Below are 24,859 nucleotides of genomic sequence, written 5' to 3' on the forward strand. Positions count from 1 at the left end.
CCAGGGGGAGAGGTCTGCTGCCTTCAACGCTATCAAGAAAAGAATCATTCAGCAAGGACTTTAATAAACCTTTTTATTGTGAACTCTTCACACGCACACATGCGCGCGCACACACACACACACACACACACAATCTCCTTTAGTCTCCAGAGTGTGCCATCTGCTTCATAGTGTTGCCATGCATGTCCTCACCGCACTGCAGACTCAAAAAGTGCCATGAAGTGTACAACACTCGCTCATCGGAGGGACAATATCACCACCAGCCCTAAAGTCACAATCCCTCCGCCCCGACCCGACCGGTGCGGTCAAGAGCTCGTGTTCGAAACAGACATTTGGAGAAATACAAAGGTCGTCGACACACATCTTGTGTGTGGTGGGGGTGGGGGGGGTCCTCGCTGCCTGAAACGGAGTGGGACTGGCCTGTCCAGGCACAATGCAGAGGGTGCTGCTTCCTTTGGTATCCGTCGACGACTATCCATTCCTCCCCGGTTAGTGTGAAAGTGTTCTCCCAGTTTGAGTTCCCTCAGACCGCCATCCATCCCCGTGCAAAATGTGTGACCCACAAACCACCAGCCACATTGACCCGCCACGGGGCGCCTTCTGAAAATAAAGTTGGATTCTTTAAGAGGAAAACCTGCCCTCCCTTTCCTGCACAGAATGAAAAACAGTAACTGTTTGTGTTACCACATAAACTCATCCGTCCCTTTTTTCTGCATTTTATATTCTACACATCAGATATGCAATAGATACATGATTTCAAGTTCAAAAAGGAAGGAAAAAAACAAACATAATACACATTTACATATCTACAAGTATGCAGACGTCACATTGACCTTGTTGTAGGCCTGTGCGTGTGCTAAGGCCAAGTCGTCAACACGGGCAGCTTTGATATTGGCTGTTGACCAAGACCACACACACACACACACAATTCTTAACAATTCTGCCTCTGCACGATGGACACTTTGTAGTAACGGAATCAACATGTGTTTGATGATCATTTTTAAAATGCATTAAAAATATAAAACCACAGTTGAATGAAGTGTGTGGTATGACATACAAGGTCTTTCTCTGTGTTGTACCGTTAAGAGATTGATACGCTGCGCATTATGAAAGACACCAAAGGTCTGTAAACAATGCTCAAGTGTTTGTTTTGTTTCCACCCTGTGGGCAGCAAACTAAATCAAGAAGTGTGATTCTCTCGACATGAAATGATGATGCATTTCCCCTCTGAAACTCAAGAGCTCCAGTCGCAGGCTTCTCCTCTGAAATGGCTGCTAGGAAACGCCTCCTCTTCCTCAGCGAGCGCCGGCGGCCTTGGCCCCGCCTCTCGGCGGCTGCTCGTCACACGGTGGTGGACTTGTGGCTGCCGCTGGGGGGTACAGTGAGTCGCAGGGAGTCCTCGTCTTCCTCATCCTCGTCCTCTTCCTCCTCCTCGCTGTCCGTGTCCCTGAGGTTGGCGCGCAGCCGTATCCGGGCCCTGTTCCTCTGCTGGGTCTCCTGGAGGCTCGGGCCTTTGACGCCGTCTTCATCCGAGGACTGGTAGGTCACATGGTCCCCCACATAGTGATTGACGATGTGGATCCCATCAAAATTGGGCTGATTGGGCCGCCCCCGCTGTGCTTTTAAGCAGCGAATCTGTGAGAGCAGGCACAGGGAGTGTTAGGAGCGACAGGGAGGCTGAAGACGGTTAAACGAGGACTGTGTGATGCGACGTGTACGAACACGATGGTCGTGATTCAAACAGCTGGGGATGTCGCTCCCAAACTCGACATGCATGCGTCGGTTCAACCACAGACAATGTTATTCATAAGATGAGTTGTATCCCAATACTACATTTAAGTTTACCTAGCGTACACATCTTATACCAGTATACAATGAACACATATCATTCATCCCTGATACGAACAGGAGAAAATGGACCAGCAAATGGTTTTGCAAAAGACCAAAGCACCTTATGTTATTAGTAATTATTTGACATTCCGCCCTTTCTGCCATGTCCTACAGGACAACGGTCTCAACTGCACACGGACATCTTTGGGAAGTCACTTTCCCAGTGTGAATGCACTCAAGACCTGCTCAGAATGAGTATGCAGTAGAGATTTGGGCCAAAGCTATTGTGAAATTGTTTAATGGCTGAGTGCGAGCTCCGTCTGGGATTTTGTGAGGGGGCTGAATGTCTGTCTGTTCTCTGCTGATAATCGAATGTGTCAAACCATCAAGCTGGTCCTCATCCTGCATGTCTTTTACTCCGTTGATGAGGCGCACATCTCGTCTTTATTGGGCATGTCAAACTGAGGTTGAGGGTACATCACCTACTTCCCGTTGCATCGAGGCCGAAGGGGCCGCACCACTTTGTGGCAGGTAGGTAAAAACACACAACGCCGTTGAACTGCAGCTGTGGTGGATGTGGTCACCCCCCTACCCCCTTTCATCAACTTGGAGCAATGAGACTCTATTCTAGCTGCACTAACTTTGCAAAGATGGGACTCTCCGGGTTGGTCTTTTTTTTAACAGGATGTTTGGTGAGTAACAAGAAAACAGACTGAAACTGTGAGATCCAACAGGCTTGTTTGACCCACAGCTGGCCCTCACCTCTCTAAACCTTCTCTATGGAAACACTCAGGAAGGCCCCCCCAAGGGGGAGCGACACGATGGTCGGCGGAATGATTGTGACACATCAGCACCAACTCACCTGGGTCAGTCTGCCAGGCAGCAGTCAGACATGTGGGTAGAGGGTGCATTCAGAGCAGAGCACACAACAAACACAACGAGCCCACGTTTACCTGCTGCCGCCTAAACGCAGCGGCCTCGCCTTCGTGTTGTTGGCATTGAGGAAAAAATAAATCGTGATCTAATCGACACCTAAGTGCCCACAGTAAAAGACCCCGCAATATGTTGCAGGCTTTGAACGGAAATGGCCACGTGAGGAGGACTGTGGCACTTTAGCCACCAATCACTACTTTCGGGTTTGGCTCTGCTGCAGAGACTCGCTGCTTCTAAAACCAGAACGACCACAAGGCAGAAACCAAGTGAGGCGGGGGGCGACTGAGACAGCAATGACTCGGTGTAAACTGGAGTAAATAACAAGGTCATCGATCTTGTAGCTGTATCACAAACAGTGGGGACTTAAATAATACAGTGGAGCGTCTGTTGGTGGACTCTTTATGTACGGTGGTGTGCATCATGGCTGTGCTCAGCGATCGGCGGGGTGGAAGCCTCAGCAAGACGCATGTCAACTCTGCACAGGAAGTCTGCAGCAAACACTTCTACTAATCTGTTAGCATCAAAGAACAACCAGAGCTGAGGCACCGTCCTTGAATGCTCGATCGAAGAAATAGAAACAGAAAATCTGAATTTGTACTTGAGAGGGGGGGGGGGGGGTGTTGTTATATTACTAAGTCTCACCTCGTGTTTCAGCTCTGCTATCTGGTCTTTGAGGTCGTGGATGTACTGGCTCGAGTCCGTGTGGTTCAGCTGGCCTTGGACCTTTCCTTCTTCTTTCTGTTAAGAGAGGGGACACAGGCCTACAGATGAGACACACGTGGCTTTCATGGAACACTGAGGCAGGTGGAGACATAGTTCAGCATCCGCCGACCAAAGTGGTTAAACCTGGCACACGATAGAATTGTGAATAACTTTCCAAGCAGGAAAAACCTGACAGGTACGAGAGCCCCGTTGTTCAGAGACAAGAGCAGCCCAACAGAGTGCCAGGTGCCAGGAGGGGAACACAAAAACAGTGTCACGTGTGCTCGACTTCCTCCTGGGGCCCAAGGGATGAGGCACGCTGTTAGCTTTAGCAGTTAAACAGCCGATGTGATGTTTACCCTTCTCAGTGAAGACATCTGCAGGCGTTAGAGACAAACACGTACGCTATTTCAAACCTCAATCGCACCCTTGAACATGGCCGTTTTTTTACAGCGAGACCAGCTCAAACCACAGGCTGCAGCATGACAACACGGGCAAAAAGATAAAAGAAAAAAGGGAAGAGACGTGTCCACAGCAGGGGTGGGGTGTCGAGGTAGAGGGGGGGGACACAGTCTACTCTGGCTGCCCAACACCCTAAAAATACTGATGGGGGCTTTTGATTCCTGCGGTGGGGGTGAACATGGCAGGTCCCAGTAGCCTTTTTTTTTTTCCTCTGAGAAGTATTTCAAAACGCAATGTTTTTGAGGTGTTGTCCCTCCAAAAAGCCTGCGGCAATAACGGGGCAGGCGGTTGCTAAGACTTCCTGGATCGACAGGTGTCAGGCCCTAACAGACGGCGGAATAGAGGGAACGGCCAGTGGGCTCCCTCTGTGGAAAGTTGATTTTGTTTACCGAGAACTGAGCAGATGATTTTCTGACAATTTGTCACAAACATCATCATTATGTCAAATCATGACAGAGGTGCAAAATAAAAAAACACACCTCTACCAACTATACCTCCAACATGTAGAACTCCAGTAGCTCTTAAGATGGCCTTTCTAATGAAATTGTACGTCCTTGTTGTTCTGTGTCAGCACCCTCGTGGTTGAATGCACTTATTCTAAGTCGCTTAGGATAAATGTAAAAAAATAAATCCCCATGTTTCAGTTTGAACATTCACAGCACATTTATTTCTACACTATCTCTGTTGTTGTGGCAACGGGAAGCTGCAAAGATGTCAATGAGGGATGTGTGAAAATGTGTGACTGACAATAGATTTGTAGTCTGATTAAACTTCCAATAGATCAATGCCGCTAAATAAAAAACAGAAACCACCAGCATGGAAATACCCTTCCAAGTAAATTTTTGATCATAGCACAGATGTGTCATTCCGTTAATTTTTTTAATAGAACATTTAACACATGAAATTAATGTCTTAAGATTTTCCCCATCAATTCATTTAAATTCTTTTCGTAAAGCCCAGATTCAAAAATCACAAACTTTTGATTTTTAATCTCTTGACAAATGGTGCGTAAACATCAGGATGTCCTTCACGATACAAGACGTTGCGTATAAATCTATGAGCATGACACAGAAAACCTTAACACAAAAGCATGCATGTCCCATTTGGTGGAGCCTCTGCTTCAACACAAGCAGCCACTTCCTATCAGCCCAGAGACTCTGGAGTTCAGCACCGGCCACGGCTGTGACTGTAAAAGAGCCCAACGCCTAAACCTCGGGACGTCTTAGTTTCGGCCAGTAAATGTTTTCCATCCATTCGTGTCTCCTGATGAAATCTCTGCGTGAGCTTCCGTGCAGCTGTTCAAGGTCGATACGGCACACGCGGTGCCGATGTGATCCCAACGTGACCTCACGCCGCACCCTGCAGATGTTCACTGCCAACCAGCGTCACATCGCTGACGAGGAAGGCAAGAAACTGATTTATTTCTCTCTTTTCTTCTTTTTCTTGTAAATGAAACGGTTTTTACCCACAACTTATTGGGCAAGTAACCAAACCACAGACCAAGATGCCAACGGGCAAAACCGTGATTTAGGCTCAGACAAAAGTTCAGATAGTTTACGCTTCTCCTGCAGATCATTAAATGAAATAAAAAGGGGAAATAAATTAAGTGCAATGCTTCCGCGTGTTATTTAATGATCATTATGCAGATGCAGGAGTGGCGATTCCAGCGTTGTATGTTGATGCACGATTCCGTAGTAACAAAACCTCAGACCACAATGTGTGTGTGTAGGTGTGTGTGTGCGAGAAGGAGAAGAGGGGGAGGGCTTTTTGTCAAAGTGTCATACTTATAAATAGTCTACAGGTTAAGACTTTTAAGTACAACGGTACTCTACAAAAACCACTTCCCTTGGCACAAGTCTTTCCAATAGAAGGCCCCCCAAACATATTACAGCTGGTTTTACTACATTGTCATTCATTTTCCCTCTATACCAGCCTCTACATATGGGGTCCACAAAGGCGGTTAGAGATGTCCACAACTACATTATTAAACCGCTTGTATCTTCTTACGACTATCACTACTGGGTGATAGTCCATGATGACATAAATGTTGTATTTCTTTGTCGTTTCGTTTTTTGGGGAAAACTATCAATCAGAACTGCTGAGTGTCGGCAGTGTGAGAAGAGGCCTGTATTTGTTTTAGTCACCCTTGTGGTATGTAGAGTTACATTGGTTGGGGGTAAATATTAGTGTTTTTTTTACTCCTGCGTGTGGGAACTGGTTCATACGAAGTTTGTTTGTGTGTAGATCTGCCCAACTTTATTAGATGCTGGTGTCTGAATTGAAAAACATAAGAGTAAATAAGGTAATGCATTATCTATAAGCTCAGACAACCATTCTTAATATCATCAAATATTATGGTTTGTTTGATTAATTTTACAGGACGGAAAGATCAATGGATTGGATAAGAAAGTATAAACAAACTTTTGCTGACTTTGGAAAAATTCTGCTAGGTGTGTTTTCACTAAACTTAAAGTTCTGCAGTGAGCTTTCCTCCCGCCTGCTGTTCACTGTGCAAGTCTAAGCTGTGCTTCTTTACATATCCGTAACTGAAAAGAACCATGAAATGACTCTGTCATTGCGACTCTTTGAGTGAGGTTTGATCAGATTTAATTTAAACCGGGGTTTCCTTGGCAACAGAAGCAAGCTAAACTTCCACTAATATCAGATTCAAATTATTTTCCTATTTGAAATGAGGGAAAGAAACTGAGAATAAACCACAAATGTGCGTAGGTGTCACTGAGAAACATGCTCACAATCTAAAGGTCGCCTTAAAAATAGTCTATGAAAAATAAGAACAATTAAACAATTATTTCTGGCCTGCTCTCTGTGCCTGGGGGAACTTTAAATGTGTTAATCTTGTTTGCGAAGGAGTTGAGGAAATCAAAAGCTGACGTGACAGACAACCACAACAAGGAGTAGGTTGGGACTTCACCTGAATCTCCAGCTCTGAGATCTGCTGCTGGAGCTCAGCCATTGCGGCCATGTTGTCCGCCTCCCGCAACCTCACTGCCATCACCTCTTCCTTACTCTGCAGAACAACAAAAAAGGACGCGACTCAGCTCTGTGGTACAAAAGCACCTGGTGTACGACATTTGAGTATTTTCTATTGGTTGGATCTTCAGCAGTGAAACACTATCAGAGACATTCAAAATTAAGATCGCATAACAAAACAACTCAAGCATTTGAATCTACATTATAATCCAGCTGGAGCAAAATATTTATTTTACACAATAAAACTAACTTTGGATCGATTTGGGTTATGGTGTTGCAGATCAGCAGCTCTACCTTGCACTCCATCTCAGCTTGTCTCCGCTTGATCTCCTGCAGTTGCCCGTGCTGGTCTTTATTTTGCACAGTCAGCGTTTGCACACACTCCTGGAGACAGCGACTCTCCTGCTCTGCCCGCCGCAGCTGGTTACTGTGAATCTGATTCTGTGTGAGTAGGTTTTAACAAAAAAATTAATATAAATATATTTATATTTTTTACTTTGATAGACAATAAATTCCATCCAAAAATATCAAGAGATACAAAATTTAAAGACGAGAACTTTAGTTTCTCACAGAGGACTTCTGCCCTCTGGAGGACACTGGATGACAATACAGGTAGAGAAACAGTATACACAGTAGAGCACAGAATACACTTTGATTTCTTCCAATTATTGGCATTTTTAGGCAAAAAGAATTTGGAAAAAGCAGGACAAAAACAGTGATCAAAAGAATAATTGAGCTTTATGGGGTTCACTAGGAAGCTGATATGACATCTGACCTGTGTCTCCTGCTCCAGCATCCTCTGCCGTGTCTCCCTCAGCTCTGCCTGGGCTTCGGCCTCACGTAGCCTCACGCTCATCAGCTCGTCCTGCAGCTCGCACAGCGTATTCTTCCTTTGGCCGTCCTTCCAGCGACCAGCGGTGCGTGCCATGTGACGCTGGGGAGAGGTGTCACGGTCCGTCACATTTCCATTACTTAGTAACACAGCCCCTTTCGCTGAAATTGGACACACTGCACAAAGGGTCTGACTGCGGTAATGTATGAAGATCTCACATGTCTGCGTTCTAAACTGCAAACCTTTTCGACCTTGGTTTTTGATCCAACTGTGTATCTAATGAGGTTTTCACATATTTAAGGAGTCAGGTAGTTAGATGCTCCTCCCACAGGTTATACATGTTTCATGATTCAGGAGACTCCTACCATGATTGTGCACATCGGTGTCCTATACTTAATGCCACTTTGTCCCTCAAGCCCCCAAAGAGGACTGCCATGTCCATATTTTGGTCAATTGTTAAATCATCATTTCCATCTTGTCTTTGCGTGCGTGTGGCTACTTTCCTTTATAACAGAAATAAGTTTTTCACCTGCCAGTGATCCTCCAGGTCTCTGACTTGCTGCCTCAGCTCTTTCAGGCCAGTCAGAGCCTCCACCTCTCTCAGCTTCACGCAGATCAGCTCGTCTTGTAGACGTGCCACATTGGTATCATCAGGTAGCGACGTGTTCCTCTAAACAAGGCAGTAGGTTTACAGCAATGTCACACAATATAACCGTATTTCAGTGGATATTAGGCAGTACACCGAGTGTACTGCAGCTACTCACCTTTTCAATATCCAGGATCTTGTCTTGCATCTCCTTAAGGGCGCACTGAGACTCCGCCTCTTTCAGCCGGGCCTGCACAAGCTCCCTCTCCAGCTGCAGGACGGACTCCTCAGAGCACCGAGGGGCTCTCTTCTATAACAGGACATGTTTGTGAGCAGTGAGGCTGAGGCAGAGCTACAAATGCCCCAACGTTGGCATTTAATGAAGAACTAAATATGTATCAGGTAAAACAGGTTCTTGGGCCGGTTAAATAATAATACATCGTCTTTCGGTGGTGAGTAAATCATATACACACATGATAATTCAACTTTTTATAATCATTAGTTTATTCTCAGACTTTCCCCAGCAAATGATATTCTTCTGGAAGAAAATACAGCTCTACACGACCACGAACTGGACTTTAAATGCAGCAGACACCAACCATTTTCCCTTTCACTTACCATAAATAATTCATGACTGCTCATTGAGAAACAACACGGCAAATTATGTAAAACATTGTAACGCTTGAACATTATCATCTGGAAAGAAACCATCCATAATTAAGGGCTCGATGGATATGCACCGAGAGAATTCTGTGAACAGGGTGCCATGTGTGAAATGTACCAGCCTGTGAGACAACTGCCTACATATTCATGAATGCATTTCTGAGAATGCAGTTGGACAGTAAAGAGGCTGAGCTGTGTAGTACTCCGTGTCCCAATTTGAACTCATGCATGCCAAAACAGATCATTACCCAAAGCCGAAGTGCAAAGTGAGAAAAGCCCTTCTCTGCCACCACTGTGGTTTTCGTTGCTAGGCAATGTGTGTCGACCGGGCGGGTAACCGTGACACATGTCGTGAAACCCGTTTTTCACAGGTCCAGGTGTCTACCGCACTACGTCTTCTTGAACAGGTCAGCCTGAGCTTTCAGCCCAACACAAACTGAGCCGGGGAAACATTCCCTCCTGTTCCTGTCACGCACTGAGCGGGACCCGAGCCAGTGTGCTCGCCCAGCTGGGGACTCGGCGGCCCTCCTTACCGCTTGCGGCTGATGGAGCTGCCTGGTGGTTGCCTTGGCCTGCTCCATCTGAGCGCTGGCCTCCTCGCTCTGCTGTTTGAGTGTGGCCAGCTCCCGCTTGACCAGGTACAGCTCCTCTGCCTCCTGAGCCCGAGTCACTTGTCCCTAACATAATCAACCGAGGAGGAGTGGCGTGAGCACGACAAAGAAGGGGAAAGCGACGGGGGCGGATGGATGGGCGAATAAGAGGAGAAAATGAGGGATTGGATGTTCTTAGGGCATGCTTAACTATAGTAACAATTCCTTTGCAGTCTTCAGTGTAATTTGTGATAATCTCGCTTTTTCTGACATGCCACAAAGTTCTGTTTCATGCATTCAACATCTTAATTTGGAGAATCCTTATGCATTATTACCGTGTCCTTCATTGTACTAATCATGAGCATGCAATGCTAAGAGAGAAGGAAGAAGGAAGTAGCAACATGAGTAACAGAAAAGAGAAAATAAGAAATATACCTGGATCAATCTATCTGCCAAGGAAGCACTTTCCTACAAAACAGAAATATCAGCAAGAGACAGCAGAGGGAGACAATCCAGAGGACAGTTTAAAGCACACAACAACAAAAGAACAATTGATTAAATAGGAATAAGAAATGCAATGTTCATTTCCCATCCAGAAATAGCCATCTGACCGCAGAACCATTTTTATGTTCAGGGGTAGAAAAGGAACATTGCATGCAGGTGTAGTGGAAAAAAAGGTGCAAATGAGCTGGAGGCGGTGCAGATAACAGTGACGGGTTTCAGACAGGAAGAAGCCAGAGAGTGAAGTCTGGTGGAACAACAGCACAACAGTGTTAAGAAGTTAAGGGTTGTTTAACTGAGCACAAGCTGTGAACTTTAACGGGGTCCGTGGGGAGTTGCGTGACAGATGCATCACAGAGCGGCAGCCCTGAGCTGGATGTAAGCGACAGACTCCTCTAGACCACAGTGGTCCTCCCTGCAGGCAAACATGGCGTAGCCCTTGCTATCCATGGCGGACCTCATGCATGGTGCCTTCACCTGGCGGCGCTCATTCAAAAAGAGACACGGAAAAGTCGCAGCGTGACACAAACGGTGCAACGTGGCATGCGGTGGTTTGCATGGACAGCATCAAGCCAGACACTGCCCCGTCCCGAGCGGGCCCGTTAAAGGGATCTGCCTCAGTTAGTGTCTGATATTCGAGCCACAGCAACAGTTAGCGGGAAAACTCTGCTTCTGATTTGTCTGCCATTAGATAATGAACCATGCTGCACCAGCCAAACCGCTGATGGTTTATCATGGAAGTAGACTTTAAACAACAGAGCCCAGTTAGTGAAAGCCAAGCCTCCTTCATCAGGAAGAGATGCGTGACGTATGAGCAGACACAGCTGGATGGGGTTATGTAATGTCTGACTGACCACTGAGCACCTGGGACTGACACTCACTTTCTCTAGCGTGTCTATCCTCTGCTTGAGGAGACGGTTCTCTGTTCGTAACCTCTGCAAAAAACACAAAGAAAAGAAAAATCACGTGAAATAAACAAGGCAGAGTGGAGCCTTAGAGCATTTCTTTTAACCTCAGCCAGCCTCCACGCACCTTTATCTCCACCTGCTCCTCCATCTCTTTAGTTTTGATTGTAGTGTATTCTTTCTCTAACCTGAGAGAAAATGTCAGTAAAGACAAGAACGTTTGCGCTCACTTATTTGGACAGCATAGAAGCAGTCTATCTTGGGATGGGGTTACTGAAAAAATAGCAATGCAAACCAAATATTATAAACTGCTGCAAGATGATACATTACTTTACCAGGCCAACAACAAGATAACAAGGAAATATGTAGGGCTCATTGGCGTAATCAGGAATTACGTGCATTTTATCGAGGGTCTTGTATACAAATGAATGCAGAAGCAGAGGGTGAGGCCGTTCGGTGTCGATCAACTCAAAGCTGCACTTACTTCTTCATCTTCTTGCCGTTGTATTTAACTTGATAAGCAGCCTGGATGACTTTATCCGGTCCACTGTCCAACTGGTGAGGGATGACCCTCTGGAAGTGCTGGAGAACAATAATTAAATGGGATAAGTGGAGCGCACACACACACAGCTACTTTCACATCAATATACCGCCTGCTCAGACATCAATGCGCATCAGTCAACATGACGTTACGGGTCACAGCTATCTGGGTGTGGTTGTGCTTCGTGGACCAGGAATCTGAGCTGGTGGAATGAGGAGTTCTGTGGCACTATGGCTGTGATGTACCTGTAACATTCCCTCCATGTCGAGCTGGATGAGTTCGGTCTGGTTCATCTGAAGGATGGCCAGTCCAACGCGGAACACTATCTCAAGACCCTGAAGAGAGAGATAACCAGTAATCACTGAAGAGCCTTCTTTGCAAAGAAGGAAAAAAAGTGTTCAGTGTGACACCTCTTAAAAAAAAAAAGGAATGGAGGATTTACAACATGTTACAACAGGTCTCAAGGGAGTGATAACATACCACACAGGCACTAAAAAATAGAGTTTTGGCAAGATGAGGTGGCGCTGCTCTGCAGGCGACATGGATACACACTACAGGGGTGTGCTACGACGGGCAGTGAGGAATGTATCTGTTGGCTGGCGACAGTCTGTGGATGTCCTGTATGTGTGCTTGATGTTCTTTTTTGTATTGCTTAGCAAGACCAATTCCTTTCAGGATAATAAAGTCTCCAGCAGGTGGTGCTAACGCGTAACCTGTACATGACAGTTGACGCCATGTACTGTACGGAAAAAGTCTTTACTTTTCTGTGGAAACTTTTTTGGGGATTTCAAATCTCTGTCTGCAGCTATTAGCCACAGTAAGAGCTTGTACAACCCCATGATAACATTCAACCATGAACACTGGTTTCTGCAGCCACACTTTTGGTTGGTCTGACCTCACACATGAAGATGTCAAAGATCCTCGTGGCGACGGGCAGCGGGAAGGAGGTGAGGAAGATGGTGAGGAACCAGGAGGAGGCATACATGGACGTGTGAAAGCTCTGAGCCTGGAAATGGATGTGCAGCTCGGGAAGTTGTTCCTGCGAGGCGAAAAAACAAACATTATATGGATTCACATAATTGCCACTGTACCAGGTAGGAAAGGCAGATACCGTGGCAGATATACTGTATTTCATCATCTTGGGAATTGCTGTTTAAAAATACATTTCCTAAATTAAGTATGGGACAACTCAGGTTTATAATTCTGAAGCGTTCTACAAATATTTCAGCAGACAAAAACCTTGAGTCGGGGTCAGAAATGTTCAGACACTGAACGGAGGCAAGTAAGGAAAACAGACATACAATACAGACCCCGCACTGTACACAAACCCTGTCATCATCAAACCAAGTAGGAGGTTCCTACCTGGATCATGTACTCAAACTGGTACATGCAGAGTCCCAGCTCAGCCATGCTGGGCTTGAAAAGCTCTCGTAATCTGTAGTCTTGCATCAACTTCACAAACACGCAGAAAGCCTCCTCTTCAGGCATCTGGGAGAAAGAACAGCACCACCAGGGTGAAATCAAACCGCAAATTGTTTTCAGTTGTTCTCAAAAACATCTTTGCTGGAAATTATATATTTGCTGGTCAATCAGAGTGGGTTTTTGTTTTTGCGCCTCAGTGTGTGTGTGTGTGTGTGTGTGTGTGGTGGGTGAAGACCGGGTCATTACCTGCATGAGCAGCAGTCCTACAATGAATGCACTCCCCTGACAATAGCCGACCTCGCGGTCAACCAGAGAATATGCCTGAGGTAACAGATGAGGTTTGCATGAGTCTCAGTGATGGCTGCACACACGGCATCATGCAGTTACTGTACTTCTCTCTTCCTTAATAAAGCTGTTAAACTGTTAAACTTCTCTTTCTGTTATCTGTACACACACTTCATTCAACAGCTACTCAATCTTAAACGGCGACCTGCCTTCATGACGTTGAAGAGCACTTCCTGGCCTAAGCTGTCCTTCTCCTTGAAGAACTCGTGTTCGGGGTAAGTGCGCGCGATGTCCCTGCGAATCAGCTTTTCACAGGGCGACGTCTTCTTCAGGAGTTCCGAGTACTGATCCTTGATGGGCATATTCTGCGCGTTGCACAACAATTGCCACACGATCGCACGAAAGTGGTGAGGGATCCCTCTCCTGACGAGATCCTGGGGAAAAGAACAAGGGTGGATGCTTTGGGAAATCAATCCCACTGTATTTACTTCAAAAAGAGCATTTGGAGGTCGTACATTTTGCGATTGTGGACAACAGCGTTAGAGAAGACGACTCATCGGCTTAATGCGGACATGGAGAACAGACACTTGCCTTCCTTACAGCAGGATACAGCCATGTACTGCTTTGTGCACTCACGTTTATCATTCCATTTCAGAGTGCATCTCACTTCCACTGACAAATCTCGTCAGCGAGGCACTTTGTCCGTCAATTTGTTTTCATCCATTACTGCCGATATAATTTGATTAAGCAATTTCCTGTGCTGACAGGGAACACTGGTCTTTGTTTGTGGTTGTGTGTGCGTGCATCTGGTCGGCCCAGGGTGCATCTGGAGCAGAGGTCCGCCCACACTGGCTTTCAGCAGGGGATCCCTCTTCGGAGGCCGGACAAGACAAATCCAGCTCTGTGTTGGAACAAAGTGCCTTCTCATGTCTTCACTGGGTCTGAGGCGCTCCACTACGTTAACCTGCTCTTTGTGTGTTCTGCTCAACAACACAAACATCACTACTTTATTCACCAAATGACATTGATTTCTCTTCAGCAGTAGTAGGTATTCAAATAACGTTTGCTGACACATGCAAAAAAGTGCTTTGCACAACAGAATCTTTGTCTGGAAGCCAAGGAGAAGAAACCATACATTTTGTGGAGGCCTCAGCAGTTATGATTAACATAGATGCAAGCATCTGGGCATTACTACATCTGTTAATTACATAACAACACCCATGCACACAAGTGGTGTGCAATACTTCCTCATTCCTCAGAAACCCTGCCCAGGCAGAACATGTTCCCTCCATTTGCATCAACTCTTTTTGCATGTGAAAAGACAGAAAGGGCTTTCATTTTGAGTGCCAATGCAGTTTTAAGAGTTCCTGGGGTTGAATTCAAAGCAGAGCAATAAATGGACTTGAAGCAGGCTCACTACACGAGATGTAAGATGTCTCCAGGAATGTTCTGACATGACCTCAGTGACCCAGTCACACTAAGCAGTTGTACATAAGAAGGGTTTTCTATTGTCACGCTGTCCAAGCACAGTTCAAATCAAACCTGCCGTTGATAGCGACTGGGCAAAGGATTATCACAAGACAGCCGAGAGCAAATGCGGATACAAGCCACCTAATATTAGTTTCAAATGTCAAGAGCTTAAATAACCAGTTCAAGCACAGCACCACAGTGCCCTAGAACAAAGATAGCCTCGAAAATTATTTCTGGACAGAGTAAACACTCACACAGATACGGCCATTGTGGCATTCGGAGCCTGATATGGATGCTTGGGAAACATGTGTATCACGAGCGGGACCGAGATACCACTTTCCGACTTTCATGTACGTTCTAAAGCCATTTGCATTAGCGCAGCCACCAAAGACTATTTTTCTGTTGATTCATTAAGAAATGAATGGGTTGATCTAAAAAGGGTTCAGAAACACCCCACATCTAGAATGTTTCTTCATTTTGGACCCGGGATGCCTTTAGTTAAAAGTGTAGAAATTCTCAAATGATAATCTCTGAGGGAAAGTACAGCTCTTTTATTGTCTTCCCATTGTCTGTCTCTGTAAGATCCTGAAGCGGTCCGGTGTTGATAGAGACTTGGACCTCACAGGTCGCCCCCGAGCATCGGTCTCACCTTGAGCTGCTTCTCCTTCTTCTTGCGCACCTCCTCCCACTCGTTGACGATTCGTCCCCACAGGATCCAGGAGTCCTCCTCCAGGTGGGACAGGTTGGAGGAGGCGGAGGAGCTGGACACCAGGGAGGAGCCGCTGTTTCGCCTGGAGCCGTTCATGGAGCGCAGCGACTTGCTGTCTGTCTCCAGCAGCCTGTGGGGAAGACGGGAGGCCGGTTTGGAGCGTTACCACTGTGTGCAGACACAACATTCCTCCTCTTCTTATAGTCCGAACCTAAATGTCACACCCTAGTCAAGAATACATACTACATAAGTACGGAAAGGGATCAAACATTTGTATTAATATAAGTGCATTATCAACATCTTATGAAACACTCGTGTTCCTCACCAGTGCAAAGCCATCTCATCAAAACTTCAACGGTATAGTGCTAAAATTGGGAGACCTTATTGACAAATCCCCTTTGCTCAGACGTATCACGGCTGTGTGCCCCCATCACTGGTCAAACTTCTGCAGTCACAATTATGAGAGATTATGAAAGACTACATTCATAAATAATGTATGTAATGTCAGGTTACTACAAACATCCCCAAAAAACACATACATTGAATGATGTACAAACAGGATAGTAAACATTTCTTGGGACTTGCGGGTGGTTTCTCATCTATCCCTTTATTAGTCTTATCAGAGTTTAAGACAGAGTCAAGGATCAGTGTGCGGAGAAGAAGCAGAAGCTGGGACGGCCAACCTGTGCGGCACAGAGCAGCTCGTGACAGACACACAAAAGGCTCGGACATCTGATCTTGGAAAAAAAAAAAAGAACAGAAGAAGAAACCTGTGCCTCTAAACCGGAGCCTGTGACGCCACCGAGGGGCTCACAGAGCGGCTAGGGTTACAGCCCCATGTGGCTGTTGTGAGGAGGAGCCTCACTCGTAGATCCAGAGAGGACTCCAGCCCGTCACTAGTGGTCACACAAGCGCGCCGCGGCCCTTACGCATGAACCTGAACATACTTGCACGTCTGCTAATAATTCACTAGTAGTCAAACACAAGTCTGAAGATTTACAAAGCGGCAGTGATTTAGTGTTAGTCGAGCAGCACTTGCTGCGTTTAAAAAGCAACGTTAGAACAGAATTTTGAGCTCGGACAAAACGCCAAACCATTAGCTTCAAGTTCCTTTTCAAGAATGTGACCGTCACAGTCTCACGACTACAATTTGCAGTTCATTATGGCGGGAGAGAAAGATTAAAATACCTTTAACCTTACCAAGATAAATTTTGGTGTATTTGTGGAGCTTGACAGATTTACAGATGTGGAGCGGTGAGCGCGGGACTCCCTCGTCTGTGTGTGACACCACAGAGTGAACGCTTGAGCCTTTTATCTGCTCTGTAGGGTACAAAGGCCTCAACGAGCACACAAACGCCACGCAAGCAGGCGCTAGATGCGTCGCCGTATCTTAACCAAAGTCCTCCCTGCTGCTGCCGTTGTTGCACTCGTCTCGCCGACAGACGAGCTCATAAGGTCTGCGTGTTTCGGTGGGTACCGGGATGTTGCTACGGCAGCGTTTCAAAGGCCTGTTCACCGGATGGGAGTCTGCTCAGATGTTTGTGAGGCGAAATGAGGGAGAATCCCAAACTGGTCAGTTTTTTTTTGCAGGCTTTTGTGGGCGGAGCAATGAGTCACAGACCTCATCTTTTAACAGAGCATTTTTGTTCTCTCTGCTGGAGCTTACAGGGACACCGTCCCATAGCTCCGAACCGAGCGCTTGGTTTCCATGCTGACACAGGGGAGGGGTGGTGGGGGGGGGGGGGGGGGGGGGGGGGGGGACTCTCCGTGGGTGAGAGTCACGACAGAGGAGGAATTCACAAAGCTGGCAAGAGAGGGCCGTTGCGTCACCCTCCAGCAGCGCTTTAATCTGCTGGGAACAATGAGCACGTCAGGGGAAGCCACACAATACAACTTAGCCTACTAAAGATTAGTACAGCTCAATGAGTTAAAATGCTAAGCAGAAGGAAAGCCGCTTAACTTTTCACCAATTTAAGAACCGCATCTTTAGAATTAAAATTTAGAACCCCTAAAATCACATTGCAAATTCTCTCCTTGAGAATCACTAACAAGGCTCCCTACTCAAGATGTGCTTTTTGTCTTTTTCTGCCTTTCTAGAACCTGCAGGCTGTGTAGATCTGAACCTTTACATATCTTGCCCCAAGTACGGTTAAACCATAGGATGAGACTGTGTAAAATGAAGCTATAGGCAAATGAAACAACCCTTACACATAAACGCACACACAGATGCACACAGTCTACACACTCCGGCCGAGGTCAAACACCTGAAATCAGCAAATAACTGAGGGGCAGAACAGAATCGGCCTTCATGTGCAAAGAGCACTCAATGACAAGAAGCGCACAAAAAAATCCAAGAACAAAAACTTTTCAACAGATCAGCCAAACACAGAAAGACCAAAAGAACAGAACTCCGGACAAATCCATTTTCTTTTTTCCAACAATATTTTAGTCAAGGTGGCTAGTTGGCAAGTCCCAACCTTGTTTGGCGCTTACTCCTGTAAGTGTGTGTGTGTGTGTGTGTAGAGATGTGCAGAAGGAGACTCAGGGTGGTGAGAGTGTGTCAAGAAAAGAAAGCAAAGAGGAAACAACAACATAAAAGGTTTGAATACTTAATTGAACATGTGAACACAATAATATAATTTAAAAGAAAATATATGAGACAAACTTGTATGTTAGTCATTCATTTTAGCCATTTTAGAATAAACAATCTAAATAATTAATAGAAACAGCAATTGTACTTTCTGAGGAAGTGTCACTTGTTTGTGGTGGAACTCAGTTTTCTGAGCACGGCGTGGTGACGGTGCATTGGTATCACAGGCCTGTTAACCTGTGTCACATTCTGCAGCAGGAGGGTGAGAATCCACTCTGTCCTCCCTGTGTACACAGCTGCTTCCCTCCGGCTCCCTTTAGCCAGGTCATGAAAGGTCGCTTTGTTTTTCAAAGTTAAGAAAGCAATGTTTAAGTCAGGGTTGGGACCTGCATGCACCAGATTAGATAAACACGGGGGCCTGATCAGAACTCAGTCCGTACAATACTCCAAGCCCAGTTATCGGTACCCGGATCCTATAGTCGGATCAGTGCATCCATGATTGATATCGTTTTAAACAGCTCTGCCAGTCCGCCAGCCTATGGAACTGACCACTGAAGCCGTGGTACCCAACCGGCACCATCTCCACTCTGACCACACCTCTTCAATGAGCGGGAGGAGCTTAAAGGACGGACCGCTCACCTATTCTGCTCCTCGAGCTTGGCGAGCAGCTCCACATCGTCGGGACTGAGCTGCCCCGGTGAGGACGGGGAGAGGGCAGGCGAGGACAGCGACGTGGAGGAAGAGGTGGTCTGCAGGGAGGTGGGCGTGGCCACCTGGCTAGCCATCTGACTGACCGTGTGGGACACCGAGTTCTTCACCCATGAGAGAGTAGAACTCAGCTTGCCAGCAACCTTGTCTGTCGCCACCTGCAGAGGACGGAGACAAATTGTGAACATCTCATTATTGGTTTGGTCGGCGTTGAGAGTCGGGATCGTCTGGATGGATCCAGCATCTGAGCTTTCAACTTGGCATGAGCAAATTAATATCCCCCTTTCTAACACAGAGATCAATGCTTTGAGGTTAACTTACTAATTTTTTCCCGTCTTTGGAGTGACGGATTGAGTGGCAATCACTGATGATTTGGCCAGAGGCTCTTTGAAGATTATCTTCCTACATAATTGACATTTTACTTTTGACTTTTACCAACAGAAGTACAGTGCGGTGTGTCACATGTGAGCGGTCAGTGTTACTGAGGAAGAGCCCACATCACCGCCACACATAGATTTGATTGCATTCTGTCACACTGTAACAATAAACTAAAACCGACATTTGATACACAGAGAAAATAGCATGGCAATAAGCCAACAAGTACTTGGACCGGTGCTCAGCAACGGCTTCAGGCTACGGCGAGGATGAGACAACCTGATGCACTGTGGTGAGAGCTGAATGCAGCCAGTCGCCTAAATACTCGTACCTGCTACTCCAAATAATCCAAAAGCATTGGTTTTCAGGTGCTCACACACTCCATGAGGACAAACAAACGGAAATATGAAGAAACTGAAGGATATCCACTCGTCAGACCTTCGGCCGGTTGAATGACACACAGCTCTGTAGTCATATGCTGATCACACTGTCAGCAAGGGTCAAAGTGCTCCACTAAAGATTACGGGACTTCTTTAAGTATCCTGCTGAAATCAGTAGGCAAGGGGGAAGTGGACTTGTGCGCTCAGCAAAAAAAAAAAAAAAAACTCCACAGGAAGTCTGGATACTACAACGTTTCATGCATTTTAGAATGATGAGTCATCTCTCCCTCCTGAGGGGGCGAATACACAGCAGAGAAGGACATAAAAACAAAATCAGGCGGAGAAAAGTCTGGTGGTAAATGTGGTGCTAAAGTTGTGCAGCATTACCGACTGTAAAGGATTATTGTTACCGTCCTGTACACAAACACGGTGTAACTTCACTGTTACCACACGACTCATTCTACAGCTGCTTATCTTTAGATCTACACATTGGGTCCCGGGTGTCCCGGTGGGACGTGTATGAGATAAAACCAGGTTCAATTCCCACTAGGGACAGTGGATGTGTGTCTGAGGCGTCAGTGTTAAATAAAGGCATCATGGGCACTAATAAACCGAGAGGAAAATTTCAGAAAGTCCTAGATATGCTCTAGTGCAACTCTAAAGTTAAAAAAGTTCTTAATTTTTAAATTATCATAATTGCTACTGTATTTTACACCACACCCTCCACCTCAGGGCTCTCAAGCTGTTCTGAAATAGAGAGAAACAGGAAGCTGGTCCACCTAACCATCATTATTATTAGACCAACACTCTGTTCCATGAGCTTTCACTGCAGGGGTGGAGGGAGATATTTACTGACCTTCATCAACCATATGACATGAAAGGCAGCTAAACTAACAGATTCACATCCTGTAGCCGCATTCAAATGAGCCTGCAGAGACAAGACCATGACGACAACTTCGCTATAGGAGGCGACACCCCCGTTGTCATGAGAATATGTATGATGATTAATTTCAATCCAGAAAAACTTACTGATTTTAATGAAGCAGTCATCTTTGTACAGTGTCAGTAATTTAATTGGATAATGTTGCAATGAAAAAAAGGTTGGATTTCTCCCCATTTGATTACTTCCATTTCCAGTTTAACTTACAAACAACATGTTGATTACGGTCTTACACGTTGACTAGTTGTATAATAAAAAGACAGGTAATATAGGGAATATGTCCCTGTAATTGAAATATGAGAAGACCGTATTTCTAGTCAAGTACATTGTTCACACAAACAACAAACAAGACGGCAACTTGGAATCGGCGGTTGGCATTTCCTACCGTCCACTGCCTTTCACAGAATTAGAAAACGCCACCAGCATCAGACTTGTGCTCACACGGCCACTATGTGCAATGTGTGTGCACTCTGAAGTCAATCAGCACATTTTTCCATCTCAGCAGCAGAACAAGAAAAACAGTTACGGGAATCAAATTAATTAATACAGTGACTAGATCCATCTGATGGCTCCATAAATCCAGAACATCTAATCATCTTTTCTGTCAATTCACTTGTATGATAATAATTCACTTGATTATTACATTTTAAAAACATAACAAAAATGAATAACATTATTTGTGTTATAATTACCAATATTGGTAAATGGTTAACAAAAAACAATAAACCAGAAAAATTGCAGCCATGAATATTTCTTTACACCCTACCAACTGTTTTCTTTGCATCACTGAGCATGGCTACCCTTATCTGCAATCTTTCTCTCTGAAAGCAAAGGAACAGATGAAACGTCTCTCTGCAGAGAGAAGATGAACAAGAGGAGGTAAAGCCTGGACTGCCTTAGTTACGTGGGCTCTTATTAGGTCTGATTAATGATGCACCTCATTGATAATTAACTCAAATGGCTGTGAGCCGTGTTGCCATGTTCTCTTTCTACCAACTACCCAAATACTGAATTCAGTAAATATGAGCAGCACACTAAATGTGCTTAGTCAGGCCCGGGGGGTGACGTGCTTGGAGAGAGGTCCAGGTCCACTAGATTCCTGCTAGAAGGCCCAGCGAACTGAAGCAAGGATCCCTGTAAATCCTGCAAGAGACGGTTTCTGCTTTTGTCTGCTAAACGACTCTAAAAGGGGCCCTGAGGGAATAGCTAATAAAACACAGCAAGGCGAGGAGAAAGCCTCAGCGAACAACTGATTGGGGAACTGAGAGACACCAACAGCGGGACACAGAGGCGTTTCTCTTTTCTCCTCATTCAAAGGGCACAGCAGCAAACACACGGCTCACGGTGCTGTAGGACGGACTAGAAGCAGAAACTCTTAGGCCAGGACAAATGTGTGAAAGCCTTTTTAACGCTGAAAAAAATGACACTGCATTTATCTGGCGGTGCTCGCTCTTACTTCCCATTCGTCGCCTGGCAGCGGGTAACAGCCAATCCGTCCCTCCCAGCGGGGGAGAGGCGGCTATCTTCAGGGAAACGCGCCGGCCATGTTCTGTGTGAGGGTATTAAAGCACACAGGCCTTATACGATAACTCACCCGAGCTACGAAAGGCATTTCTCTTCACTCAGAAGGAAGCTCACATCGTCCCTATGTACAATCAGCAGCAAAACAGCTGTTATTTCACACTCTGGAAAAGAAAGCAAGCAAAGTAACAGTGTACAAATACTGTTACCTTACTTAAGTAGAAATTCTGGGTATCTATACTTTACTGGAGTGTTTATTTTTCAGACGACTTTTTACTTCTACTCCTTACATTTAGACACAAATATCTGTACTTTCTACTCCTTACATTTTGTAAATAGCCTCGTTACTCCTATTGCCGTTTGGCTTGTTATTATTCCGTCCTTCAAAAACACACACGCACACAAAAAAACTATCCAGATAAATCGCGCCATCCGGATAGAGTGAATTCGATTGTGGTCAGATGAGAAGTATAAACATATCCCATTCTCACACCCTATTGGTTTTCTCTGCGGTGTCCCTGCAGATGACCAAATCAAAGTGACGCCAAGTCTTGTTTAAGTCATATAGCATGCGGGTCAATACATAGGTCTCTCTGAATATCACCACGTTTCCATCGTCCGAACGGCAGGTCACATGATCTGAAGGCACAACCCGATTATATTGTGACAGACTGATGTTCTGTGAGCGAGGTTACACATCAAGAGTTCATCCATAATGGACATTTTGTTTCCCTCACAGTACTTTTATACTTTTAAGTAGTTTTGAAACCAGTACTTTGAGAATTGATACTTAAACCCTAGTATCTATACTTCTACTTGAGTAACGGATGTGAATACTTTTGACACCTGTGGTGACAGCTAAGGTCACTGCAGCCCACCTGCTAATCGGCTGTGCACCCTTCTTTGTCTACGTGGGTGACTGGCGTACGGTCTTCCACTGGAGGGGCGCAGCTTCATGGCCACCTCGGCGAAGCAACGCAAAGCATTTTGCACTGATAGAACTGCGATAACAGAAATACATTATGTGTAATATCCCAGGGTTTAATTGGAGGAGTAAATTCTTCAAATGAACAGTGAACTTTCCTACGGTATTCCTTTGGACCATTCAGCTCTGGTCACAGGTAGAGCCCAATGGAGCTCAGAAAAGAAAAGAAAAGGTTGGAGTTGAGGAATTTAATAACAGTAAAACTATTACTTCACTGCACGTTGTGGTTGGCATTGGTTTGACGCTGCATATCAACAGGGACATTTTTCCCAGTTTACTGTCTCAACACGTTGGGGAGACACACAGCAGGAACCAAAGATGCAGTATTTTTAGCCATTGTGGAGAAACCTACTCCACTCTCCCACGACCTACACATTCAATCGGACCTGCTGTGGCTCACTGGGACGCTTCCTGGCTTTCTGCATGTGTTAAGGGTGTGAAACGTGATGTAAATCGGTCACTTCCCCTCCTGGGCCCCTGAACCCAGTTGTTGTTGTTGTAACTTGCAAGTCACTTCTGCTAATTTCAAGTTAAATATATCCGTGGCTCGAATGCCAGCCGATGCCACCGGCGAGCGGTTCAAATCATTTGCACAAGCAACACATCCATCAGGCTCCAAAGCAGGTTTGGTCCCTCGCGCAGTTCACCGAGGAGCGATGCACGGGACGCAGGAAAAGCCCCTTTAAGGCTCGCTGCTGTAAGTTAGTAATGGAGACTTAACGTCAGCGTCCAAAGCGACAGGATTCAGTGACTTGCTCACAGAGCTCCACGAGGGTTAAAAAGTTTGCGTAGGTAACTAACTTAACTTAACAGGACATCACCAAGCAGAAGAAGAAAATCTCCGTCAACGATATTTTCGTTCCAGGCGATAACTGGAGCCCCTCGCGGCCAGATAATTAGCCGACGTTAGTTTTTAACTCTCAGCCAAGCTTACAATGGCTTCATAGAAAGCCGGTGACAAAGGCAAATACTGCCGCGAGCCAAATGGAAGAGTTGAGTGTGGACCCCCAACTAAATTACAAATGTAATGTCATTGCGTTTACTTGAACTGATACGGGGGTAAGCTCCAGCTAGTTTAATGATAGTGTTCACTCCAGTACTTAGTCAGAGCCCCCAAAAAACCAAGACCATCCTTTACCTTGAAGCGTTTTAAACCAGCAGCAGCGAACGTCGTCTGCTCCCCATGCACCGAAGTACAGTCCTACTGCTATTAGACGAAAGACCACAGTAAATTAGCTATTTATTCCCAAGTTAGCATAGCTAGGTTTACACTTGAAAGCTAGCCACTATTGAGTTCGCTGGCTAGTTCCCATTGACTCCCGGTCCAGCCCGTGCAGTCGTATAATACGTGTACACAAGCGTCTGCTGAGCTCAGACACAAGGCGGCCTACAAAATGTTTACATCGCACGGCGCATGCGCAGTCCGCTCAAACCCGACTCAACGACACCACCAAGTGTTCGTGATGAGGAACTGCATATTAGAAACCTCGGCCTAGTTCGATTTCTTATTAATTTATTCAAAAAGAGTAAAGATTGGAAATACTTGTTTGCGGGTGGAAGAAAAAAAACTGTATTTTATTTTGTTGCAAACTAACCTATTTCTGTATAGCATAGATGGTGTTGTGTTGGAATGTAAACAATCTAAATAAGGATCACGCATAATGTCCTGTTTGGACCATAACATCATCACCGTAGGGTACTTTGTAATTGCTGCCTTAAAACAAATCACTAGTTGAATGCTCTTCTATGTCATTTGGGTTATCCAGAGGGTATCCACTAACCTTAATTTCAGTTATGGCCACAGCACCTCCTGGAGGCCTGAGCTCCAACTAGCTCTTCAAACTGAACAGAATCCTCAGCAATCACTTACACTGTCCTTTCTAATACTGATTACTTGCTTTGTGGTTCATAAGTCCCTTTTCTATGTATATTACAGTT

At 45.6% G+C, this 24,859-nt stretch overlaps 1 protein-coding gene across 4 annotated transcripts; it reads right to left on the bottom strand.

The window, feature by feature from the left end:
* Positions 1-56: 56 nt before the first annotated feature.
* Positions 57-24,327, bottom strand: evi5b (ecotropic viral integration site 5b). Of its 4 annotated transcripts, none has more exons than XM_037469281.2 (20): positions 24,060-24,327; positions 18,652-18,878; positions 15,363-15,552; positions 13,453-13,677; positions 13,205-13,279; positions 12,899-13,024; positions 12,432-12,575; positions 11,782-11,871; positions 11,480-11,577; positions 11,123-11,183; positions 10,972-11,025; positions 10,025-10,057; positions 9,533-9,676; positions 8,515-8,646; positions 8,280-8,420; positions 7,694-7,852; positions 7,213-7,359; positions 6,860-6,955; positions 3,406-3,501; positions 57-1,635 (listed from the first exon to the last, which is right to left on the bottom strand). In XM_037469281.2, the coding sequence occupies exons 2-20, from the start codon at positions 18,795-18,797 to the stop codon at positions 1,342-1,344; spliced, it is 2,451 nt and encodes an 816-aa protein (XP_037325178.2). In that variant the 5' UTR covers positions 18,798-18,878; positions 24,060-24,327; the 3' UTR covers positions 57-1,341. The 4 variants fall into 4 exon arrangements, with proteins under 4 accessions (XP_037325178.2, XP_037325179.2, XP_037325177.2 ...); XM_037469282.2 differs by lacking the exon at positions 24,060-24,327 and adding an exon at positions 19,427-19,514; XM_037469280.2 differs by lacking the exons at positions 10,025-10,057; positions 24,060-24,327.
* Between the last annotated feature and the right edge of the window lie 532 nt (positions 24,328-24,859).

The sequence above is a fragment of the Pungitius pungitius genome, chromosome 7 (genome assembly GCF_949316345.1).
Source record: "Pungitius pungitius chromosome 7, fPunPun2.1, whole genome shotgun sequence".
Classification (NCBI taxonomy): domain Eukaryota; kingdom Metazoa; phylum Chordata; class Actinopteri; order Perciformes; family Gasterosteidae; genus Pungitius; species Pungitius pungitius.

Bases quoted from the DNA above. Each gene is read 5' to 3' on its own strand.
- evi5b (XM_037469281.2), bottom strand. From the start codon at position 18,797: ATGGCTAGCCAGGTGGCCACGCCCACCTCCCTGCAGACCACCTCTTCC. The intron at 11,026-11,122 runs GTGCGTGGAGGC...TGTTTTTTGCAG, and splicing joins AGGAGCAGGTGGAGATAAAG to AGGTTACGAACAGAGAACCG. The intron at 8,421-8,514 runs GTGAGTAGCTGC...TGCCTTGTTTAG, and splicing joins AGATCCTGGATATTGAAAAG to AGGAACACGTCGCTACCTGA.